At 55.5% G+C, this 23,717-nt stretch overlaps 3 protein-coding genes across 8 annotated transcripts in view; 1 reads left to right on the forward strand and 2 right to left on the reverse strand.

Annotated features, from left to right (window-relative positions):
* POLRMT (RNA polymerase mitochondrial) overlaps nucleotides 1-414 on the reverse strand; it is a 45,754-nt gene extending 45,340 nt beyond the window's left edge. For all 3 annotated transcript variants that reach the window (XR_004904640.1, XM_036032084.1, XM_028520108.2), the window contains exon 1: nucleotides 262-414. Coding sequence is in view for 2 of the 3 variants with exons in the window: in XM_036032084.1 (XP_035887977.1) it covers nucleotides 262-349 (88 nt within the window). In the remaining variant the exon portion in view is untranslated. The remainder of the gene's footprint in view (nucleotides 1-261) is intronic.
* Nucleotides 415-6,460: 6,046 nt separating this feature from the next.
* On the forward strand, nucleotides 6,461-9,744 carry FGF22 (fibroblast growth factor 22). The gene is given in 4 exon segments (XM_028521258.2): nucleotides 6,461-6,524; nucleotides 6,526-6,676; nucleotides 8,964-9,213; nucleotides 9,215-9,744. Coding segments are annotated over 4 exon segments (621 nt in total). The 5' UTR covers nucleotide 6,461; the 3' UTR covers nucleotides 9,372-9,744.
* A 1,219-nt stretch (nucleotides 9,745-10,963) lies between these two features.
* RNF126 (ring finger protein 126) lies at nucleotides 10,964-22,166 on the reverse strand. Of its 4 annotated transcripts, none has more exons than XM_028519827.2 (9): nucleotides 22,005-22,166; nucleotides 15,236-15,294; nucleotides 14,835-14,898; nucleotides 14,350-14,416; nucleotides 13,143-13,215; nucleotides 13,004-13,073; nucleotides 12,170-12,263; nucleotides 11,811-11,926; nucleotides 10,964-11,713 (listed from the first exon to the last, which is right to left on the reverse strand). In XM_028519827.2, the coding sequence occupies exons 1-9, from the start codon at nucleotides 22,077-22,079 to the stop codon at nucleotides 11,564-11,566; spliced, it is 768 nt and encodes a 255-aa protein (XP_028375628.1). In that variant the 5' UTR covers nucleotides 22,080-22,166; the 3' UTR covers nucleotides 10,964-11,563. The 4 variants fall into 4 exon arrangements, with proteins under 4 accessions (XP_028375628.1, XP_028375627.1, XP_028375626.1 ...); XM_028519826.2 differs by having other exon boundaries at nucleotides 14,269-14,416; nucleotides 22,005-22,165; XM_028519825.2 differs by having other exon boundaries at nucleotides 13,147-13,215; nucleotides 14,350-14,513; nucleotides 22,005-22,162.
* Between the last annotated feature and the right edge of the window lie 1,551 nt (nucleotides 22,167-23,717).

Below are 23,717 nucleotides of genomic sequence, written 5' to 3' on the forward strand. Positions count from 1 at the left end.
AACGTCAAGAGCCTTAGATAGCAAACGGGGTCAGAAGGCAGCAAAGGAAACCAGGAGTCAAAGGTCAAAGTGTCCTGCGACCCCTGTCAGAAGAGTTCGCCAAGGACGAGTGAATGCGGGGTCGTGTTAGTGGGTCCCCCAGAACCGCAAAGGGCAAAGATCGAGGGTACCTAGATCCCAGGGCCGAAAGGTCATGGCCGGGTGCTGGGAGTTAGGAGTGGCAGCAGCCACAGCGTTGCCCCCTGGCCTCTCCCGCATTACCTTCCTCGGCCAAGAGGCCAGGGCGGCCCGCCGGCCACAAGGCCCACCCGAGCCCCGCCGCCCCGCGGCCCCAGCGTAGGGCGGACATGCCGCCCGCACGCGGACCCTACGAGCCGCCTGCTCCGCGCCGGTGCCTCACACGCCTGCCGGGAGTTGTAGTTTCACGACGTACGGCGGCTGCGAAGGGACTACGCTACCAGAGAACCGCGCTCGGAACCACAACTCCCAGAGGGCAGCAGGGCCCCTGGGGCGCAAGGGCATGCGCAGCTTTCTGATTGGCTCTTCCCTGGGGGAGGGACAGAACGTTGTTTGGGCAACGTGAGGTAACTGTCTTCCGGAGGACCTAGAACCTGGGGGGGGGGGGGGGTGTTCTTGTTTTTGTTTTAATTAAAGAATACTTGTATAATAATTAGGACATTATTAGAGATTTCTGTTAAAAATCTTCTTTAATCCAACGACATCTTTGGGAGCAAGAATTATTACTACCCCCAGTTTAGTGTGGAGGAAGCTGGAGTTCCGAGAAGTCAATCAAGTTGCCCAAAGATACAGCGTGAACATAAATTAGAGAGTTGGAATGAAACCCCAGATCTGCCTGACTCCCAGGCGATGTGCTTGGGACATTTCCCTGGACATTACAGTCATCCGCTCCTCTGGCCTCAGTTTACCCACTGGTCCCCAAGCTCCTAAGGAGTGGAATGGGCAGAAAGAGTGAACTACATATCAAACTGAGATAACAAATGCAATAAGATACTCCCTAGAGCCTGGAGCTTCCCAGCCCTGGCCTCCAGGGCTAAAGCTTTAGAATCAGACCTGGAAGGCATGCCCACCATCAACCAACCGAAGGTCACTGCTGCCAATTCAACAACAGGGGTCCCTAACTTGGGGGATGGCACAGGAGAGACTTCCTTCGGTAAAAATAGCTCTCCTGAGAGAGATGGCTTGGCTGAGGGAACAGCTCAGGTAAACCAGGTCAGGCGTTACAGTTCAGTTTACAAACAGCGAAAATGTAGCCAGGTGCTCTGCTGAGGCAGAGGTGAGGTGAGGCTGGCTTATATAGAAACGATGCTAGAGGAGTGCTCAGGAGACTCACCACAGTGGACCTAGGGGCCTCAGCTCAAGTTGCCATCAGTTCCCCTATGCTCGTACTTTAATATCCCCACTAGCCCAGAGTGGGGTTCAAACCTGGGCTCTGGAACGGCCGGACTTCTGACCTGGAGACCCCTTGACAGCCCATTCCAGATCAACTGCCCACATGGACGTGTGCACTGTGAAGCACAGTGACATCACCTGCCAGGAACATTTCAGCAGAGGACAGCATCCTCAACTTGTCCCAGCCCACCCCAAAATGCCCTGAGGGGCACTGACCTCACACTTAACTCAAACCTGAGGTTGCCTTCCTGACTCTGGGTTGGGGGTTGCCAAATCAGCTGGGACTAGTTCCCATAGACCTAGAGACACACCCTCGCACCCCAGAAGTCTGGCAGAGCCAGGAACCTGGGCTGAAAGCCAAGACTCCTGAATTCTTTTATCTTCTCTTATGCTTCACTTTCCTTTTATTCTACTCAACATCAGGTGCCCTAAACCAGTATTTCTCCAAGACCTAGATTCCTGGATCTTAGCAGCAAGAAAGCTATTCTTTCAGTCCTGCTACTACATGGGAAGTTTCAGCTCCCTGGCTGCGAACCTACTGATCTGAGAATTTGTCACCTGTTTTTCCATTTGTTTCTATTTAGTTTTTTAAAGATTTTATTTATTTCTTTTTCGAGAAAGGGGAAGGGAAGAAGAAAGAGAGGGGGAGAAAAGCATCCATGTGTGAGAGATACATCGATCAGTTGCCTCTCACATGCCCCTAAGTGGGGACCTGGCCCGCAACCCAGACATGTGCCCTAGATGAGAATCAAACCATCAACCTTTCAGTTCACAGGCTGGTGCTCAGTTCACTGAGCCACACCAGCCAGGACTTATTTCTGTTTAAAGTCAATGTGTCAATGTATAGCACGAGCTTTCCTCTCCTCATGATGATACCAAGTTTCCCTGTAAAACTTAAACTGGCAAAACAGTAAGACACGAGACAGGTGGAGGTAGATGTAATCAGGTGGAGAATACAGTGTCCAGAGGTTGGAGTCTGGGACATGCCATGTTTTAGAGACTGTTCGTGTATGTCAGGATTGCACCCCAAACATTTTGTCCAAATTGGGCCACGAAACATTCAGATGAACTTGGATGGTGGGTCACTTTATGAGACTTCAGAAGTGTCCTTGTTGACAGGCCAAGAAAAGGTGGGGATCTCTAGATGGAAGGAGATGGCATCTGATTCCTGGGGCTGCTGATACAAATTACAACAAACTTGGTACCTTAAACAACAGAAATTTATTGTCTCCTGGTTCCATAGGACAGAAATCTAAACTCAAGGTGTGGACAGGGTTGCACTTCTTCCAAAGGCTCCAAGGGAGGGCCCTTCCTGCCTCTTTCAGCTTCTGGAGGGGTCCCTGGGTTTGTGGCCGCACCCTTCTAGGCTCTGCCTCTGTTGTCACTTGTCTTCTCCCTGTGTGTCTGTTAAATCTCCCTCTGTCTCTCTCATAAGGGTACTTGTGACTGCTTTTAGTGCCCACTAGGATAATCTCCTCATCCGAACATCTTAATTGCATCTGCCAAAACTCTTGATGCAAAAAAGGTAAAATTCACAAGCTCCAGGGATTAGAATGTGGAATATTTTGGGGGGGCCATTATTCAGCTGATTCCAGAGGCTAAAGGAAAACCAAATGCCCTTTGTGGTTTGGGGTCAGGAAAAGAGGTATCCAAGGACACCATGGGGACACTGGTGGAAATCTGAGCATGGATGGTGATTAGATTGCAGCTGAGTTATGACAAAGGACCATGCCTTTAGGAGACGCATCTGACGTGCTTACAGGGGAAGCAGCACCATCCCTGTGGCTCGCTCTCAAATATCCACTTATTGCACATAAAAGCATTACACGTGTGTATTTTTTGAGGTGTAATGCAAGCAGTGGACACATTAAGAATACAGTTCAATTCATTTTGACAAATTGAACACACAGGTGTTCCAATGAAAACCCAGCTGCCAAAATCCCCTCAAGCCCAACTCCGTCACTGCTTCCAAGGGTGACACCCCCACCCTGATGCCTCACACCATACGTTGGTTTCCCTGTTTTAGAATGTCACAGAAATAGATCTCTTTTGTGTCTGGCTGCTTACTCAATATGATGTCTGAGAGTTGTCAGTGTTGTGTGTTTTAGGAGGTTATTCTTTTTCGAGACTACATAGTATTCCCTTGTGTGCATTTGCTGCAGAGTATGACCCATTCTACTGCTGATGGAAGGCAAGAAAAAGATCTGTATTTGGGGACTCCAGGCACAGGGTATTCATTGTGCTTTACCCACTAAGATGGCTATAATCCAACTGACAACCACCAGTGCAGGTGAGGATATGGAGTCACTGAAACCCTCATGCATGGTGGATGGGAGTATAAAATGGTGCAGGTGCTGTGGAAAACAGTCTGGATGTTCTTCAAAAAGCTAACTGTAGAATAATCATATGATCCAGGAATTCTACTCCTAGGTAGAATTAAAACATGTGTCCATGCCAACACCATGTCCTCAACAACATGATATACAACAGCCAAAAGGTAAAAATGACCAAGTGCCTGTTAACAGGTCAATGGATAAACACAATGTGCCACATCCATGCACTGGAATATCCCTCAGCCATGAAAGGGGCGAGGCACTGGCACTTACTACAACATGGGTGGACCTTGAAAGCACGATGCTCAGTGAGAGAAGCCAGACACCAAAGACCACACAGTGTGTTATTCCATGTATGTGACATGTCCAGGACAGGCAAATCCACAGGCAGGAGGTAGGTTAGTGGGTGACAGGGGCTGAGGGAGCGGGTAGGGAGTGGATGCTAATGAGGAAGGGGTTTTGTTTGGGGGTGATGGAATATTCTGAAACTAGACAGGGGTGGTGAAAACCTGCATGTACTGAAAACACCGTGTGGCGTGTGAATTCTATTTCTTTTTTTTTTAAATTAATTTCAACGAAGCTTTTATTAAACTCCAACAACACCTGGGGCAGGATCAGCTTCCCAGACGTGGGTCCTATCCATTGCACAGGGTGCCCAAAATTACCTTCCTGGGGTTGGGGAGCGGGATGAAAACCCTCTAGGAAGGGAAGGCCAAGTTTCTGGCTGGCTGGCAAGTGGAACGTTATTCCAAGTCTGTGTGCTATACCTCTGCCCAGCAAGGCCGTAGAGTATCTTATTCCATCCTTCCAGCCTTCTCTTTCCTGGCCCATTTTCTTTTTCTTATTTTATTTTAGAGAGAGGGGAAGAGAGGGAGAAAGAGAGAGAAACATCGATGTGAGAGAAAAGCATCAACTGGTTGCCATCTGTAACCACCTCCAACAAAGGACAGAGTACAAAGCCCACAGCCCAGGCATGTGCCCTGACTGGGGATGGAACCAGCGACCTCTCTGTCTGTGGGACTATGCCCAACCAACTGAGCCACACCAGCCATTTCCTGGCCTATTTTCCAGAGAAGGAACTGAGTCTTGGGGAGGTGATGAACACACAGAAGTCCCTCAGATATTGGCCCTGGGGCCCCTAGTAGGGCGAGATAGGCTGGGCTGGACCCTGGCCACAAGGGCACCTTAACCCCATCTCATGCCTGGGGTCCTGGGGCTTAGAAATTTGCCACAGCTTCTGCATGGCCCTCCTGAGGCCAGGAAGAAGGATCGAGAATTCCCAGAGCTACCAGGAAGGCAAGACAGCTTTCAGTTGGACCAGTTATCCCTCCAATGTTCCATTAAGACAGGCTTGTCATGTTTTCTTCACCCTGGTGCCATTTAAAGGTGTCACCTGGGGCTGTGGCTGTAGGACTGGGCTGATGGGAGCAGAAGGTCAGGGATTGGAACCCTGGGATGTGTTCTGTGTGGGTCCATGGGGAAGTTGCTGTCCCTCCCAGACCTCAGTTTCCCCACCTATCAATGGTGCCTCTTGGTTCTGAGTCTGTGAGGTTCACTATACTCACCATTAAGGGCCCACGGCATGGAGTGGCTCCCAGTGAGGCTCAGATGTGGCTGTAAATGATGAGCAGGTGTGCTTATAAACAGGGCCACCCCACTCCTAATGCTTAGGACAGCAGTTCCAGATGCTGGGGATGGAGTGCGGCCTCAGTCACCCTGCTGGCCACAGACATGCCCAGGAGTCCATCCTCCCATCATCTGTCTTTCCACCCACCCACAACACTCCATCCACCCACCTGCCCAAATGCCTGTGTGCACACTGTCCCCGAAATGTTTGTCTGCGCCTGCCCATCCCCATGCCCATCCCTCAGCGAAGCCTCCTGCCCAGGGACCTGGCTCTCAGGAAGCTCCAGTTTGGAGGGCAGACAAGTTCCACCTGGGCATGCCCAATCCAGGGCCTGGCCAGTGCAGACAACACTCAGGCCAGGAATTCCAACCCAGCCTCTGACCCCTGAGTAGCTCCTTTCCCCTGCCTCTCTGTCCGACTATCCTCTGTCTCGCCCTATCTGTCTCTCTCTGTATCTTTCTCTGCCTCTCTTAGCCATCTCTCCCTGTGTCTCATAATCTCCATTTCTCCAGCTTAGTCTGTTTCTCACTGAAGCTCTCTCTCAGCCTCTCTTTGTGTCTCGCAGTATCTGTATTTCTGTCTCTTTCCATGTCTCTCAATCCTTTCTCGTCCTCAATCTCACAGTCTCTGTCTCTCAAGTCTCTTTGTCAATGTCCCTCAGTCTGTCTCTAACTCTGTCTCTGTCTTAATCTCTGTGTCTCTCTTTGTTTCTGTCTCTGTTTCTTTCTGTGTCTGTCTCCCATCTCTCTCTCTGTTTCTGTCTCTGCCTCCCTCCAACTCTGCGGCCCGCCTCTCTCACGATTACACCCCGCAGCCCCTGCAGGCCAACCCGGTGACTCAGACAGGCACCTCCGTTCCCACAGAGCAAGACAAACACATTCTGAGGCCCAGCGGGTCACCCCTGCCCCGCGCCCACCCTGTTCTGGCCCCACCCGGTTGCCCTGCCCCTGAGTTGACGTCCCCAACACCAAGGCTCCGTATTGGCCCGTGCGGGAAGGTTCCATTCGGGCGCTCCGCCCCCAACTCAGCATTTGCAAACACAGTGACTTGCTCCAAGAGGCAAGAGCAGGCAGAGAGTGGGCGACGAAGCCATGCGCAGCTGCCTGTGGCTGGGCCTGGCATGGCCGCTACAAGCACTAGCTCCCGGCGCTGCGGGGGACTCCAAGCGGGCTGTGGAGGCCACACAGCTATGGACACCTAGAGGGCGACGTGTGCTGGCAACGCCTCTTCTCCTCCACCCATTTTTTTCTGCGCGTGGACCCCAGTGGCCCCCTGCAAGGTACCCGCTGGTGCCACAGCCCTGGCAGTGAGTCGCTGGGGGCTGCCGGGTGACGGGGTTGAGAAGAAGGGAGGTTCTGGCAATAACAACTGCAGCAGTAATCTTAATGATGAGCCGGGTCCTCTTTCAGCGACGGAGTGCCCCAGGGCCTCCTGTGATTGTATGGCCAAGTCATTTCCCTTTTGGGGCCTCATTTTCCTCAACTGTAAAATGGACCAAAGCAAATGTTCACAGAGGAAGCTCCCAGCTCCAGGACTGGCTCAGTAGGAGAGAAGAGTCTCTGCAAAATCGTTGAGTTTGAGGTCATTAGGACCATTCACAGAGGGGAAACTGAGACTCCAGGAAGTTATATAATGCGATGGGGCCAAGCTGGGCTCAGAACTCCCACAACGCAAAACAAAACTCAGGATCTGCCTGGTTGGGGACCCCTGTATTTCTTCCTACGGAACTTCCTATGAAGAGAGGGGAAATGACCTGTCCAGGGTCACACTGCCAGGGGTTGGTGTTGCTAGGGCTCCTTGATGCCCAAGAACCTCATCAAGGTGGAGTCACTGTCCCTGCTGCCCCATCCAGTAAACAATAGGCACTCAAGTATTTGTGGAATGCATGAGGCAAGAGGAGATGCAGGGGCCAAGAGGAAGAAGCTGAGAACCCTTGGGAGGCCAGGATGGTTGGTGACCCCATGGGCCTGCCTCAGTCTCCTCACAACTCTGAGGTCTGGGCAGGAGGAGCTAGGCGATGGAGCTGACTACTGGCCACTGCCTGAACCACCACCATTGGTGCAGATAATCACCCCTGCCCTTCCTAGCTGCTTCTATCCAGGGATCCCAAGGCCCTCATTAGGTTCACCAGACCAAGACCACAGCAGGGGTCTGGCTGGGTCGGTTGACTTACGGTGTCCACGGCCAGGCAGGGTGGCCTCAGGCTGGGGGTGAGGCCTGGCTCTGCTGGGTGACCTGATAGTTGCTGCTTCTCTCTGAGCCTCGGTTTCCCCATCTGGGCAGTGATGGGGTGACATGATGAACGGCTCTGTGTGGGTTGGGCTTGGAGATCTTGTATCCTTCATTAATTCAGTGGTAATTAAATGGGCACCTTGCCTTGGCTGTTGTGGCTCAGTGGGTTGAGCATCGGCCTGCAAACCAAAAGGTCGCCAGTTCAATTCCCAGTCAGGGCACATGTCTGGGTTGTGGGCCAGGTCCCTATTTGGGGGCATGCAAGGGGCAACCATGCATCTCTCTCACATTGAAGTTTCTCTCTCTCTCCCTTTATCCCTCCCCTCCCCTCTCTCAAAAAATGTAAATAAAATCTTAAATAAAAAGAACAAAAATAAATTCTTGTATGCTGTGCTGGGCACCAGGAGAGCTCACCCTCATGGGGTTCCAGAGCAAAGGGTAAAACAGTTAAGCACATGAACAAGTAATATAATTTCAGAGAGGACCACATGGGGTACAGAGAGAATGACAACAAGGCAATGTACAAGATGTGACGGGGGGTGGTCTCTCCAAGGAGACAGGCTTGAGTTGAGCCTCATGGAGAGAAGGAGCTGACCACACACAAGAGGAGCCAGGGGCCTGGCTGAGGAAGCAGCAGGTGCAAGGCACTATGGGGATGGGGTGAGCTCCTTGTTGTCTCAGGCATCCAAGTCCAGACTGAAGACCAAAGGGCACAGCCTTGACTCCAGATTAGACCTCAGTGCACGGGTGGGGCTGAGGGTATGGGTGGCGGTTTGTCCCAAAGTCCTGCTTTGCTGGACAGGAAACACTGGCTCAAAGCCAGGCAGAAATCACCCAGGGTCACCTACAGGTGGATGGATGGGGCCTGAAGCCGGCTCTGCTCCTTTCCAGACCTCAGTTTCCCTCTCTGGGAAGTGGGCACAGTCAGCACCTCTCATCCGTAGCTGCTGTGTGGGCTTGGTGGGGTACAGTGCTTGGCATACAGTTGGCACTCAAGCAGTGTTAGCAGCTATCAAGTTGAATGCACTTTGCTATAAATATCCCATGTCCCACCCCAGACCTTTGCCTGGGCAGTGCCTCCCTTCGGGAGTTTCATCTCAGCAGAATCATGTAGCTGCAGCTGGCTGCACTGTCAGGGCCAGACATGGCAAAGGCAGTGAGAACCCAGGGAAGCCCCACAGCTGCTCTGTCAGGGCCACATCCTTGGGACAGCTCCTGATGGCTTGTGTGGCCCCCAGTGTGTCCCCACACCCAGCAGAGCCAGACACAGAGGTGGTGCCTGGTGTTGAATGGGTGGATGAATGAATGGGAGCACACGGGGAGATGATGGCCAAGGGCCCTGACCGAGCCCCTCCCAGCAGGCACTATTGAAATCTGCTCCATCTGCATGGGCATCAAGGCACTCAAGGGTGCGCACATCAGCTTCTCCGTGACCATAAACCACTGGTGCATGGTGGGGGTGGCAGGTGGTGGGCAGACGCTGGCGGGAAATGGGGCTCTAGCGGCCACCTCACATGCCCGGCCCCTGCAATGGGTCTACACTGCCCACGGCAGGTTCCAGGAACCCACTGAGAACAGCTACAACACCTATGCTTCACTTTGCTGGTGTCACCATGGCACTGGACAAGCAGGGTGCCCCACAATGCAGTGGCCAGACCAGGTGGCACCACCTATCCACCCACTTCCTGCCTATCATGGTCCCTGAGGCCCTGAGGGGCTGTGAAGACCAGCTAGGTGAGATTCCAGAAGACACCTGGGCAGGCGGCTAGGGACCAGAGGCTGGAGGCCACCCAGGCTGTGGCCAAGCCATAACGCCTGGTCACTCATTCATTTCACAAGCATTGAGTGCCTGCTGTGTGCAGGGCTCTGGGGAACCTGCAAGAAACCCCACAAAAGTGGCCCGGCCCTCATCTGAGTCTGACAGGGGGGTGGACACTCAGCTGGGCAGGGGCTGGAGGTGTCCAGTCATGAGCTGGGTAGTGAAGAGTCCCCAGCAATGCACCTCCTGGCCTAGAAACAGGATTCAGCCATGTGGTCACCAGAAGGCCTGAGAAGGGCACCCCAGGCCGGGACACAGCCTGTCAGAGGCTCAGCAGTGGGAACCCATTGGAGTGTTGAGGCAGCAAGGAGTGGGGGAACCAGGGGTAGCGAGGGGGGCCAGAGAGAGGGCAACATGGACATCCTATGGGGTGACAGGTCCTGATGGTGTCACAAGGCAAAGGGACTCTGCAGGTAGGATTAAGTCAAGGCCTGAGATGGGGATGACCCTGGATTTCCAGGGGGCCTGGTGTCATCACCAGGTCCTCTTAAGAGAGAGGAGGGTCAGAGTCAGAGGTGGAAGAGGCTGCGCTACTGGCTGTGAGGACGGAAGAAGGGGCCACGAGCCAGGAATGTGGCCCTTCTGGAAGCTGGAAGAGGTCAGAAATGGTTCTCCCTGGAGCCTCTGGAAGGACCAGTCCTGTTCACCCCTGGGTTAGCCCGTGAGACTTATGTAAGGCTCCTGATCTCAGAACTGTTAGAGAGTAAATGTGTGTGGTTTAAGCCACAAAGTTTTGGTGATTTGTCAAAGCAGCTGCAGAAACACACACATGGGGTCTGAAATCAAGCAATGTCTTCAGAGCTCCCGAGTTCTTCAGGGGGGCAGGGGTACCATGTGTAGGCGGAGGGACTTCATGGCAGCGGCCTCCACAGGCCCGGGAAGTGAAGGGACATGAGAGTGCTGTGCCTGGGGAAGCACCCACCGACCTCCCAGCACCCCTGAGCCCCTACCCAGGGCTGAGTGAGTTTGGCAGCCTTGGGCCAGGGAGTTCCACTCTGGGACTCAATTTCCCTTTCTATTAAGGGGGATGATGATACCACTTACCCCATGGAGTTTTATGGGGGGCTAACATGGGAGCCCCTCCCAGCCAAGGTGGAACATTCTTCTTGAGGCAGGTAACAGTCCCTGGGAGTGGGGGTGTAGACTCTCACCCCTCCCAGCCTCCTCCTGCCACTTAAAATACAGAAAACAAAGTTGGGGTCACTTACCTGGGGGTGTAGAGTGGACCCTCACTGTGGTCAGGGCCAGTGGTTCTACCCAGGTGACCCTGCACTCCAAAGTAGCCTTCGTACATGAAGCCCCATCAGCTGCAGAAGGGCGAGCTGGGAAGGCCCCACCTTACAGCTCAGCACACTGGGGTTCCTCAGTTGCACATTTCAGAGGCAGTGACCCCCTGCACCTTTCTTACTGAACCTTGCCAGCCCACTTCCAGGGTTCTGGTTTGGGACAGCGGTGTTGGCAGGTGCCCAAGGGGCACAACCCTAAGGTTCGGCGCAGAAGGAAAACGCCAACCACCTGCTTCTCTTTCTAAGTAGGTGTATTTTTTTTAAATAACTTTCAAGATACACGTATTTTTTCCTTTAAAAAAAGTCAGAGCAGTTTTGTTCAGTTTTGTTGCTGGTCATCCTTGTGGTCCCGAGCCCCCCGCACTCAGGGTGGGGACTGCTGGCCTATCTGGTGGGGCCGAGACCCCGGCTGAGCGGCTCTACCCCGTCTTTACACAGATCATGCAGGGCTGTGTGTAAGCTAATGTCCATTTATTTCAAAGCAGTAATAATTTAAAATTATAAAAACCTTTCCGCTGTTCGACATGTAGAGGGTGAAGTTGGAGACAGATGAGACGGGGGATGCTGGGGACACCTGGGGGCGACATGCGCCCTGCACACCTCTATGCCCAGCCCTTCAAGAGAAGTTCCTGGGGGAGCGCCAGGCTTCCTCCACAACCTGGAGGCAGTGGGTCCTCCGAGCCTCTGCCCACAGGTGGGGGCACAGCTGGCACCACAGTCCATGGGAGCCATGGTGGTATGAGAGCCGAGACGAGTAGGGGGCACCTCCTGGGCTCCAGGACGTCGGTGTCCCCATGCCCGCCAGGCCTGGGCTGGCCGGGGTCCTGTGCTTAATCTGGGGACTGGCAGGGGGGACTCAGGAGTTGCTTGCTGGGTTCTCATTGCTGGGCGAGCTGGAGGAGGAGGACGACGAAGAGGAGGAGAAGCTCACCCCAGTGAGGCCTGGGGGGTTGGTGGCCGTGTTCTGTCCTGTGAGGCTTTTTCGGCAGACGGGGCAGCTGTCATGCTTTGTGGGAACAGAGTAGGGAGAAGGAAGCAGTTCAGAGGCTGGTGGGGGGCAGAGGTGGGGCAGGCCCTGTGGCCTTGGCCCCCCGCCCGCTCACCTGCTCCAGCCAGGGCACGATGCAGCCATCATGGAAGAGGTGGTTGCAGGGCAGCTGCCGCACATGCTCACCCAGCTCATAGTCGTCCTTGCACACGGGGCACTCCAGCCCAGAGCCTGTGGGAAATGGGGAACCCCTGTGACACCCCCAACCGAAGGTGTCCCACTGGGGAGTCTGCTCCTCCAGGGCCACCTTGGACCCAGGGGAGGGAGGGAGAGAGGCTGTGTCCTGAGTCCTGTGTCCAAGGGGAACAAAGGGGACCCTGATAAAGCCTCCCCTTCAAGCTGACCTTTAGTCCAACAGAAAAGTCCGAAGGAAAGTATCTTGAAAAGAAGCTGGGTGACTTAAGGGCCACGTACCTACGTGTTCCTCAGTGACAGGGATGGTGGGGAGGGCCTGGATTTTCTCTTTGTCTGCGGGTGGGGGGCCCGTGTTTTCAAACTGATTGAGGAGCTGAAAGACAAGAGGCCAGAGTGCAGGAGCTCGGTCGGCGGGCGGGGCCCCTCGCCCCGCCGGACTCTGAAATGCAAGGCTGGGTTACCTGCAAAAGCACCGAGGCCGAGTTTGTTCTGGTTCCCCAGAACCCCCACTTGGGGGTCAGATGTCAGGTACCCCATGAGGCCCAGTCGTGGGCCCAGCCCACTGTTTTGCTCATCTAGTCTCGTCTCCTCACAGCCAGGGCGGGAAGACTGCACCCTGGGGCTGAGGGTCCCCCCCAGGGGCTCACACAATCCTGCATCCCACGGGGCATCAGCTAGAGCCACGGGGCCGATCCCGCCAGAGACATGACACTCAAAGGGATCGTTGGCAAGCAGCTCTGAAAGTGGCACATTCCTGCCCCACAAGTACCACTGAGATCACAGCGAACACCCATCTCGGGACAGGCTGGGGAGAACGTGGAATCCCACATGAGACAAAGCCAAGACCCACAACACCAGCACATGGTTTCCTGCTCCACAGTGGTCCTGTGCCTGCAGAAATCGTTTGGCTGGTGTACCCCAGGCCCAGGATGAAGTTATGGGGAGGTGGGGAGCTGGGAAGCAAAGTATTCACGTCAGAGACTCGCTCTACCAGGAACATACTCCACAGTCCTCTCAGTGCTCCAGCGGGGTGTGGGCCCGTCAAAACTCCTAGTCTCATCTGAAGGGAAGACGTGATGTCCCTAGTACCACCTGGGGAGACCCACCCCATACCTGCGTGATGATCGCATCCAGCCCGTTGGCCCCCCAGGCGTAGTCCATCGGGTTTGAGTGCAGGACACCCCTGAGCAGAGACGTGTGGGGTTCAAGTGGCAGAGGGGCTAGGTGGGGCTTGGGGGACCCGCCCACCTACTCACCAGGGGCCCAGGCCCAGGTTGGGGATGGTGGCTGGAGTGATGATGCCGTTGACCAGTTGCTGGATGATCCTGGAACACACCAAGGCCAAGCATGCGGTTAGCACTTTCCCGGGGCAAGGGCACCCGGGAGGACACACGGCAGATTGGAGCCCAGCTTCTAAACACACAGCATTTAAAAGACGTGCTTTCAACCAGTGAGATTTGTGGTGAGAAACGAGAATGGAACATGAGAGGGACCCAGAGAGGCATCTCTCTCTCTCACTGAATTCCAGGCCAGAATGCCCCAAGGCCAGGATGGCACCTATGGCCGTGTCACCACACCCAACTTCATGATACAACCTGGGAAACACCCTGGAGGTCATGAGAGCTGTAGGGTCAGCCCTGCTGTCCCCAGAGCCCAGGGTCAGTGGGACCTGGGTGCCACTCAAACATGAGACAGCTGCAGCACTAGTGGCGGGCTGGGCCTCCAGCTCACAGTGAGGAAAATGGATAAGCTCCATGTGGGTTCAAGCCCATTGCAACACGGGTGCTTCTCCATGCACAGTCAAGGCCATCTCAGAGACGTGTGAGAAGCCTAGCCCCGCCTCCTCTGGAGGGACGAGGCCTGCAAGAAATGTTGTTTTTATTCTGAGTCCTCCTGTGCTGTCCGCAAGCTAAAATGAAGCCGGTTGTTCTGGTGACAACCTGCACGTGGGAGGGGCTGGGGCGCTGCTACAGGGCAGGGTTTCGAGGAACTGCCCGCCAGCTACAGCTCTGGGACAAAGACCTGAAGGTGAACCAGCCATGCCCAGGCCAATGAGACCCTGCTCAAAAGGACGATGGAGACACTCAGTGGACATGAGGACCCCTAGCTCTGTCCAGGTCCTTGAGCCACACTTCAGCTCCCTCACCACCCCCGGCCCAGCCAGGGCCCCAACCCCCACCTACACCACCCCATTTTGCATGGTGGCCTTGGCTAGCTCTGCCAGAACCCAAGTGGGAACTACCCTGCCCAAAGACAGCACCCACAGCTCTGCGCCCACAAAATCTAGATGGGCAAGCTATTGCTCTACCTGAGTGGGGTGCAACAGGCTGGAAGCCCCCAAGAGCAACCCACCCACCAGCCACACCTAGCCCCCTCACCCTTCCAGCGTGGGGACGCCTTCGTGCCGGCTGGGGGCCCGCCTCGGGGTGAGGCGGGCTCGGGGCTGCCGGGCGCCATACCGGTGCCGGGACTGCTGCTCTCTCTCCCGCCGGCTCTCAGGGTCCCTGCCATTGTCGGCCAGTGCCCCTGGGGGGAACGTGGGGATCTCAAAGCTGTCGTCAAAGATGCCGAAAGCAAACTGCCCGAAGTTCTGAGGCAGCATGAAATGGTACTGGTCCATGTTCTGCGGGAGGAAGGCCGTGACTGTGGGCCCCTTGCATGGGCACCACTGTTCCTCCCCACTGTGGCCACTGTCCTAGGCTCAGCGCTTCGAGGGGACAGGGAGATACCAGGGAAATCTTGGTGCATGTGTGAGACACAGGAGGGCAGGAGGGGCCTAGGAAGGGAAGCTCAGGAGGACCAGGGGTCAGGGAGAAGGACAGCCCTGCCTGTTGGGGTACAGGGTCTCCCAGAGAGTAAGCCACCACCTGCAGGACAAGGGGCTGAGCCTGTTCATCAGCCATGTGGGGCATGGTCCATTGTCAGGGGAGGCCAGTCAACTCACCTCGAATGGCTGCCTGCTTTGGTCTGTGGGGGCTGTGGAGGGAGCGGAACCGTTCTCTGTACTCCTGGGTGGACACGGTGCAAGTCAGCAGTGGGGTGACCCGCTAGAGAAGAGGCAGGACCCCTGCCTGACCCCCATGGGCCTCAGGGTCACTCTCTGCCCTCTGCAGTCCCTGCCCTCATCCCAAATAAGGAGAATGGAGACTATCTCAACATCTGGCTGCCCAGGGGCTCCAGGGCACTGCCCAGATCCCACCCCCACCCACCAAGATGGTTCTGAGCCAGCACTGGGTGCAGCACTTGCATGTCCCTTATCACAACTCTGAGCACTCGCCCTAGTGGCCTGGGTTCTCCCAGTAAGCACCTGGGCCCAAGGCCTCTGTGACCAAGGGGCTGCATTACCTGGTCTCCTCCGGAAGCTCCTCGATGAAACCAGACTCACATCGTGGGCAGATGTAATCCTGCAGGAGGAGAGAGCAGGTGAGTGTGATCTCAGCGTCCTAGCCCCCATGCCATCTGAATCCGGAAGCTCACTGGACACCCCTGCCTGGAGCAGGACACACCTTCAGCTCCAGCCTCGGGCCACAGCAAGCAGCATAGGGCAGGAGTGAGGCCCAGGATGGACGTCACCTCAAGAAACCCATCTGTAAAAATGCTCCAGTCCAGGGTCAGGCCCCGCAGAGGCCCAGCTGGCGGGCACAAGCAGGGCTCGGGCACGGATACCTGTCAGCCACGGCTACGACATCAACACCTCAACCTGCTCCTCTGCAGGTGACCTTCCTGCCCGCCCACGGAGTCTTGGGGCTGTGGAGCCTCCACTCAGCACATCGGCTGATGAAGGCTCTGACGGGGCCTGCAGCAAGCATAGGCCAGCTAATGTGGGTCCAGCAAGCTGTTCACAAGAATGTTCTGAGTGACACCCCCCCACACATGAAGGAAAACTGGCCCCGGTCAAGCACCTGACCCTACATTCCCGGAGGGCTGCGCCAGGAGCCTGTCTGTGGGCCCCCAGGGTTCTCTGGGCCTCACAGCAGGTCAGCTCCCAGGAAGGCAACCACTGAGGGCAGAAGAATCAGCCCCACAGTGGCATTTCTGGAACATCTCGCAGTCCTGACACACAACCTGCCACTCTAAGCTGGAGTGTGACCCATCCTCACTGGCCACACCACTGTACCCCTCCCTCCCCAAGCCCAGTGGCAGAGACTGTGATGTCCTGAGGGAAGAATGCAGGACCTGCCCCTGGCCCAATGTGTGTGAGGCCCAGCCAGGCTGACGGGCCTGAAATAAGCCACATCGTCCTCACTGGGCATGTGCAGGTCAGGGCCAGCAGAGGGGTCCCTAAAGTCACAGACAGGAGACAAGACCTGTGTACAAGGCCTACTTCTGCCCAAGGTGACATTTCAGAATTACCCTACGTGACAGTGCCCTCTGTAGGAGCAACCCCATGGAGGGGGGAGGTGCCAAGCACCTCCAGTTGCACAGCGGGTGCCACACCATGCAGAGAACACCTGGTCCCTCGCACCTGCCTCGCTGCCAGAAACAGAGCTGCTGAAGCAAAGTGGGGAGGGCAGGTGGGGGCTGCACAGAGCATGGGACCTTGTAGCCAAACCAAATTAAGAACTCTTACAATTCAACAATAAAAAAACAAACCACCCATTTAAAAAATGACTAAAGGATCATTTCTTCAGATCCACAGATGGCCCTGCCCATAGAAAGACGCTGGACACCACCAGGCACGAGGAAACGCAGGTCGAGACCAGTGAGATGCGCTGTGCACTCACAGGGTGACTACGCCCAGGCCGCAGTGGCAAGTGCTGGCGAGGACGTGGAGGAATCAGACCCTCTGATACGCTGGTGGGAACACACAACAGGCAGTCTCTCTGCAACACAGAGAGCAGTTCTTCCAAAGGTCATGCAGCCGCCACGTGACCCTGCAATGCCACTGCTATGTGTGTGCCCACAAAGAATCCTATACAAGCAAGTCCATGGCTCAGTTTACAAGAGCCACAACATGGTTAACAACCCAAACGTCCCCCCATCAACGCACGAATGCCATCACCCGCACGCACACTGGAACATCACCCAGCTGTGAAAAGAAGTGAGGCTCTCACACCCACTACAATGTGGGTGGGCCTAGAACGCACGGTGCTCAGTGGGAAAAGCCAGACACAAAAGGCCACACGTTTATGTGCAATCTCCAGAATAGGCAAACCCAAAGGGACAGAGCGTGGGCCAGTGGTTGTCAGGGACTGGGGAGGTGGATGAGGTGACTGCTGATGGGGACAGGTTTCTTTTGGGGTAAGGAAATGTTCTGGAATCACATGGAGAAGATGGGTGCGGAGCTGCAGGTATGCTGACCACAGTGAAGTGTACACTTTAAACGGGCCATTAACGGTGAGGACAGCCCTCTGTCCTCCCGAAAAGGGGCATGGGGACAAGGTACAGCTCCACCACAGTGAGCGACCATGAGAGTCACAACCCTCCATGGGACTCTCAGCCAGTGGGCTGTCACTCAGGAGCTCCTCCTATCGCCCTCCTGGCAGCAGCAGCCCGTTGTTTACTTCAAGGTTTCACACGGCTACAGACGGCTTTGTGCACAGGCCCGTGGGGAAACGGGGCTGCAGAGGAGCCTGGCTGGCCACCGTTGGATGTGGGGAACCAGACACCCCCACAAACACGGCAAGGTCAGACAAGCTCTGAACTCTGGTCTGCCCACCACCAGGGGTCTACCCAGGGAAGGGAACCCCTCAGCTCCAGGCCCACGGGAAGGTCTGAGCTCTCACCAAATCCTGGCGGAGCTCCCACCCCGCAGATGTACCACGTGGCCTCAGCCTGAACCTCAGTCTGACCTGCCGGAAACAGGCAACCCATTCTCCCACTTCTTAAAAAAATCTGATTTAGTTATTTTTAGAGAGAGGAGAAGGGAGGGAGAAAGAAAGGGAGAGAAACATCAATCAGTTGCCTCTTGCATGCCCCCAACCAAGGACCTGGCCTGCAACCCAGGTACGTGCCCTGACCAGGAATCAAACCAGTGACCTTTTGGTTTATGGGACAACGCCCAACCCACTGAGCCACACCAGTCAGGACTATTTGCCCACTTATGGTTCGCTGAAGCTCCTGGGCGCTCAATGCTCTCAGCCTATGTAGCCTGTGCATTATCCTTGTCCTTCAAGGTCCCCACACCTCCCTGAACCCAACTGCTGTGTTCACATATCACTGCCCCCTCTCAGCATGAAGCACAATCAGCAAATGTTCAGCTCCAGAACTATCTGGCCCGGCCACTCCCACAGCTCCACCCTCCACCCCTCCGACCCCGGTCCAGACTGCCTCAGCCCTTACCCTCTCCCTCTCCCCCTGGCAGCCTTACACCAGCCCCTCTGCAGGAGCGCTCTTCCCCATATATCTACCTGGCTGGCCCCCTCACGGAAGCTGGGTCTCTGCTCAAACGTCACCTCCTGGCTGCAATCCTCGGTCTCCCCACCTGTAAACGGAGGATGGCCTCAACCCCAGGGCTCTGAAATCCGGCAACCGTTGAGGACCCGAGGGCTGTGGTTTGTCAGTGGGTCACGATCAGGCCCTGCCTCTGCACTCTGTTCCCAAGAGAGCCCATGTCGAGTCCACAGCGGCCTTGTCTGAGCTGTGGGCTGCCCCAGACTTGAGGCAGGCCTCCAGCCTCTGCTTGCAGGCGGTGGGGAAGGAGCCAGAACCAGGGGTCTCCCAGTGTCCTCCTCCTCCGAGAGCATGTCCCAGAGATTTTTACTAAATCAGAGCAGCTAATGGTAGAAACCCACATCCCAACAAGGGGACTGTGAGGTGAAGGAATCCCTGCCACAGGACAGAACCTGCCTCTGGCAGCAGGGCCAAGGCGACTGCTCCCCTTTTGGGCGGTGAGGAACAACCTGCTTGCAGGGTCCTAACTTGTGAGCACCTATTTCCAGCCAATGACTGTGGTAAATTAGTTACTTCTCCCCTCAGAGAGAGGGGTGAAAGGTAAGGGGCCCACACCAGCACCATCACCAGCCAGAGCATCAAAGATGACACACAGATGCTAAATTCACTGAGCACTCACTCCTTGCACTAGGTCCCCAGGGTGTGCCCAGGAGGTTCTATCTGGCCTCTCCTTGGGGACAAGGAGGACATGGGGGCTTTGACAGACACGGAAGGCCAAGGTCACTGGGGCCAGCCCTAAGGATGGGCACCAGCCTTTATCCTAACTGGCCACACATACACAGAGGGTCCACGGCCAGGGGCATACAGTGAAGTTGAGGAAACTGAGACGGGAGCTGCAGAGATGCCTGGCTCCACATGTTCACCCACTCTACAGTGACATTGGCCTCTGGGGCCCAGGCCCCTCACAGTCACTTGGGAAGGAGCAGAGCTTCAGGCACAGCACAGGCCCCAAGCAGGACAGAGCTGCAGCAGGGGTGCATGGGCTCAGACCCAAATACAGATAACATGAGACCCCTATAGCCCTCAGACTCTAGGGGTACACTTGCTGCTCCCTTGCCCCACATGGCCCTCCTCAAATGTCACTGGGCAGAGACCTGCCCAGACCCCATGAGAAAGCTGACCCAGTCTCATCCCTGTTCCTCACACCCCAGTCACACCCCATCTGTGCCCCCAAGCCTCCATGAGCCCCACGCACACCGCGGGATGCTACAGCACAGAGCCCTGCCAGGACCTGGTGTTACCTAAGGCCTACTTCTGCCAGCCACACGTGCATCGTACACATATAGACCCCACCATGCAGTTTAACCCGTGGCACCCACCTAACCCAACCTTCCTCTATCTTCCCAGGCTGCTTCTGACACCATCAATAGATACTGAGATTCCGTCTCCCACAGACACAACAGGTACGCAAGAACCTGCACTGAAGGAGGACTGACCTCTGCACAAGCCCCAAAGGTGCTGGATGTAGCAGGTCCATATCCAGGACCCTGCAGTCATGCACATCCACCATGTCGCCAGCACTTCTGCTTCCGGGGAAGGACTGGGTCTGGGCCTGTACACCAGCCTCAGGGCCTCCAAGCCAGCTGGCCTGTCTGGTTTCTGCTCCCACATGCAGCACTCCAGCTAGGCCACCCGCCTCTCCCTGTACATTCTGGGAGTCAGGCGCTGGGCTCCTCTGCACACGTGCACTCCCACTGGACCTCATCAAGCAAGTGTGGATGAGCTCATCAAACCCATCTGACAGCGAGCAGACTGAGGCCGAGGGAGGCTGAACATCTCACCCAGAAACAGACAGCTGAGAAATGGGGCAGCTGGGGGCAGCCTCAGCCTGACCCTACAGCCAAGCCCTGCTGGTAGAGGAAAGTCCGAGTCTAGGGTGCCTGAGAAGGTGCTATGGTGACAACAGCTAGTTCCTGTCACAACAGTAGTAGGAGCTATATAAAAACCAGCACACGCATCTTACAGCAGACATAGTGGGGCTAGTTTCCCACAGACGGAAGTCCCAGTTTCAGGGGGTGAGTGTTAGTTAGGACCTCCCGCTGTTACCAAGCTCCAACTTTCCCTCCCTGACAACATCAGGTGTGCCCCCTAATGATAAAATCCCTGTCTACTGAGCCTAGTTGAATCCCACTCCAAATACCCTCCCACCACCTGGATGCCTCCTCCCTGTCATATTTGCTCTTACGATATGTACCAACATTCCTGACTAAATATTTTGACATTCAAGGTTGGCTCCCTGAAGCCTATAAACTCTGAAGGTAAAGGTCATGGCTACCTTTTCACCACTGGATTCTGTGACTAGAAATGTCCTCATCAGCCCAGTAACAAAAGAGGTCAGGGTCCTTCTGGTCCAAGGCCACATGGCCAGGAAGTGGCCACACCAGGCCAGGACCCAGGCCCTGCGCTGGCCCAGCCCAGCTGTAGCCTCAGCCTCCAGCTTCCTGATGGTTCTAGACAAGGTGCTTTGGGGTGAACCTAAGACCCGGGACTGATCCTGGGGCTTGCACCACCTGTGAGGGTCTGCATGCAACTAGTCCAGGCTGGTGAGCTATCAGGTGACCAGCCCCTTACTGCTATGGTGGAGAAAGAAAGACCCAGAGTTGGGGCATGCAGGAAACCGGAAGAGGCAAAAGCAGGACTTCCGGGAGACTGGAGTGGGGCAAGTTCTGGCTTCTCCGAGCCCACGTGAGGTTTCGTTTTATATTCCCCTTCCCCTGAGGAGGTGGGGAATCCCCTTGTCTCTGGAAGCCACACCACCCCCACCCTTTCTCTGCCCCGGGGCCTAGGCACCACTCTCCAAACCCAGGCTCCAGTTCCTTTTCTTTTCTGTATTTGGCACAATGCAGACAGACTCTTTCTCCTGGCTCCTCCTGGTCCCCTCCCAGTAGCAATTCCTCTTCCCAGGGAACCCCACAGCGGAAAGGAAGCACTAATAGCGTGGCTCTGAAATCAAAACAGGCTCTTCCACTCACCAGCCAGGTGACCGTGGAGAAGTACAAGGAACGCACCCTGTAGGTGCTCACTAAATCCTCCCCACTCCAGATCCCACACCAGTTTCCCGTGAGCTGGCCCAGTTGCAAATATCAGGATCGTGGCCGGCCTCAGCCACCGTGGGCCTGTTTTTTCACCCGTGAAGTGGGAACAGATCAGCCAGGGGCAAGGGAACACTGGTCCTATTCCAGAGGGCCTGGAAAACTGTCTGTAGCCCTCTCTTGCACCACACAGAACTATTAGGCCATCTTGTGAGACGCTGGCCTAAATAAGCAGGAGGCAATACCGGGCCACAGGTTGGGCTAAAGCCCCAGGGAAGCGCAAGAACGCAGGCTCGCAGCAGCTGTCAGACCCGGGCAGGGCCACAGCCACTCGTCCGGAAAAGCAAGAGCAGGCAAGGGACTTCCACTGGACAGGCTGCAGGGAGACGCGGCGCCGACGACGCGCTCAGGGAACGGCCCCCAATCCCCTCTCCTCCGGCGCCCCGCTTCCTCCTGGGCAGCGAGACTGAGAAGGTCACGCGGCCTCTACGGGCCTCCGTTTCCCGTCGGCGGCCTCACGGGGCGGGAATCCGCGGATCGGGATCACGGGCACCGCTGCGCCACCGGAGACAGGCTCCGCCTCGGAAACCTCCGCGGGGGCCCGGGCCAATGCTGCTCGAGCTATTTCCTTGCCTGGCCAGCCCGTCTCAAGCCCAAGGAGAGGGCCCACCGCCCATTCCAGAACTCACCGGCAGGCGCGGCACGATCTCAACCGAGCAGCAGTGGCAGAAGTACCGTCCGGGCTGCGGCGACGCCTCGGCCATGGCCGCCGCCGCCTCCTCCGCGCCGCCCGCCCCCCGCGCGGCGGCGCCGGCCGTTTGCTGCTCCCTAGCCGGCCGACGAGCCCGCGCACGCTCACGCACAGCACGCATAGTACGCACAGCCCGTGGGGTGGAGTGGGGAGCGCGGGAGCAAGTCAGGCGGTAGGCAAAACAGGGCTGGCCCAGACGACGGTGGCCGCTGAGGGGCAAACTTGGTGCTGGAACCTCCTGAGCGGAGCGCGGAGCAAGAGGGTTGGAGCCTGAGTAGGGTTAGGTCGATCTCCTTTAAACCTCCAAAGGTTCCCACTTTCCTTCGTTATTTCTTCTACCTCAAGTCTCAATATCTCTCCTCACTGTCTTCATTGCTCCTGGGACGCGCGACATGCGCGCTCTCACCTCTGGGCCTTTGCACTGGTTGTGTCTCTGCCGGTGCACGGTTCCCCCACACACGAGGCGTTCTTCCTCCTGTCCTTCAAGTCTTTCAAATGTCTAACCTATTGAGACTCCCTCCTCAATAGCACTTACTTCCACCTAATAAACTGTCGAGTCAGCTCCACAGCAGATGGGATGTTTGCATTTTGTTCCCGGTTGGATTCATAACTGTGCTTGGTACACAGGCATTCCGTAAACACTAATTGAATGAATGCAGACAGGAGACTCATTCCTGGATCAAGGGAGGTTCCAGCCCAATCATGCATTTATTTCTTTATCTACTCCACAAACATTCATTGAGCTCCTGGCTGCAAGGACACAGCAGGGGAAACCACAATGAAAAGGATAATACTCTAAAAACTAGGTACATTTATACAATGGAACACTACGCCACAGAGAAAAAGAAGGAGCTCCTACCCTTTGGGACAGCATGGATGGAACTGGAGAGCATTATACTAAGTGAAATAAGCCAGGCGGTGAGGGACAAACACCACATGATCTCACCTTAACTGGAACATAATCACCAAAAGAAAAAAGCAAACAAAATATAACCAGAGACATTGAAATTAGGAACAATCTAACAGTAACCAGAGGGGAGGAAGGAGGGGATAATGAAAGGAAGGGTTTTCAGGAACTACTTACTATAAAGGACACATGGACAAAACCAAGGGGGAGGGTGGAAGCAAGGGAGGTAGGTGGGTTTGTCTGGGGTGGAGCAGGGAATGGTGGGGGGGGGGGGAATGCAGACAACTGTAATTGAACAACAATAAAGTAATTTAAAAAAAGAAAAGGGTAATACTGTTCAAAAAGGGAAAATAGTATTGCTGGGGAGACAGAGATGTGTTCAAACACCCCCAGACCCTTGAGATTGAGCCACAGGATGGGACCTTAGGGTAGCCCTGGCTCTTCCTGGGAAGACAGGCAGCACTTCCTAGGGGAGGGAGAATCGGAGCCAGGGTGTTGAGGAAATAAAAATTGGAGCCTATGATACACGGTCTCGTTTGTCAAGAGGCTAGGGATTGGGACTTGTTTGCCAACCCTCTGACCCTCCTCAAAGCTCAGGGGTGATTCCAGGCCATTCCTACTCTGACCACTAGAGTGCATACCGGCCCCATCCCTGGGAATCCAGGAGCCCTAAGGTCTAAGGAGGAGCAATCCTTTGCCTCAAACCCAGCTCCTGGCTCACTTCCCACCATCAATATTCATTCA

The sequence above is a fragment of the Phyllostomus discolor genome, chromosome 8 (assembly GCF_004126475.2).
Source record: "Phyllostomus discolor isolate MPI-MPIP mPhyDis1 chromosome 8, mPhyDis1.pri.v3, whole genome shotgun sequence".
Taxonomy (NCBI): Eukaryota; Metazoa; Chordata; class Mammalia; order Chiroptera; family Phyllostomidae; genus Phyllostomus; species Phyllostomus discolor.

Excerpts from the sequence above, each read along its gene's own strand:
- RNF126 (XM_028519824.2), bottom strand. The coding sequence starts at position 22,079 with ATGGCCGAGGCGTCGCCGCAGCCCGGACGGTACTTCTGCCACTGCTGC. Across the intron at positions 14,514-14,834 it reads AAAGCAGGCAGCCATTCGAG|AACATGGACCAGTACCATTT; the intron begins GTGAGTTGACTG and ends TTCCTCCCGCAG. Across the intron at positions 11,927-12,169 it reads TGTCACTGAGGAACACGTAG|GCTCTGGGCTGGAGTGCCCC; the intron begins GTACGTGGCCCT and ends CATTTCCCACAG.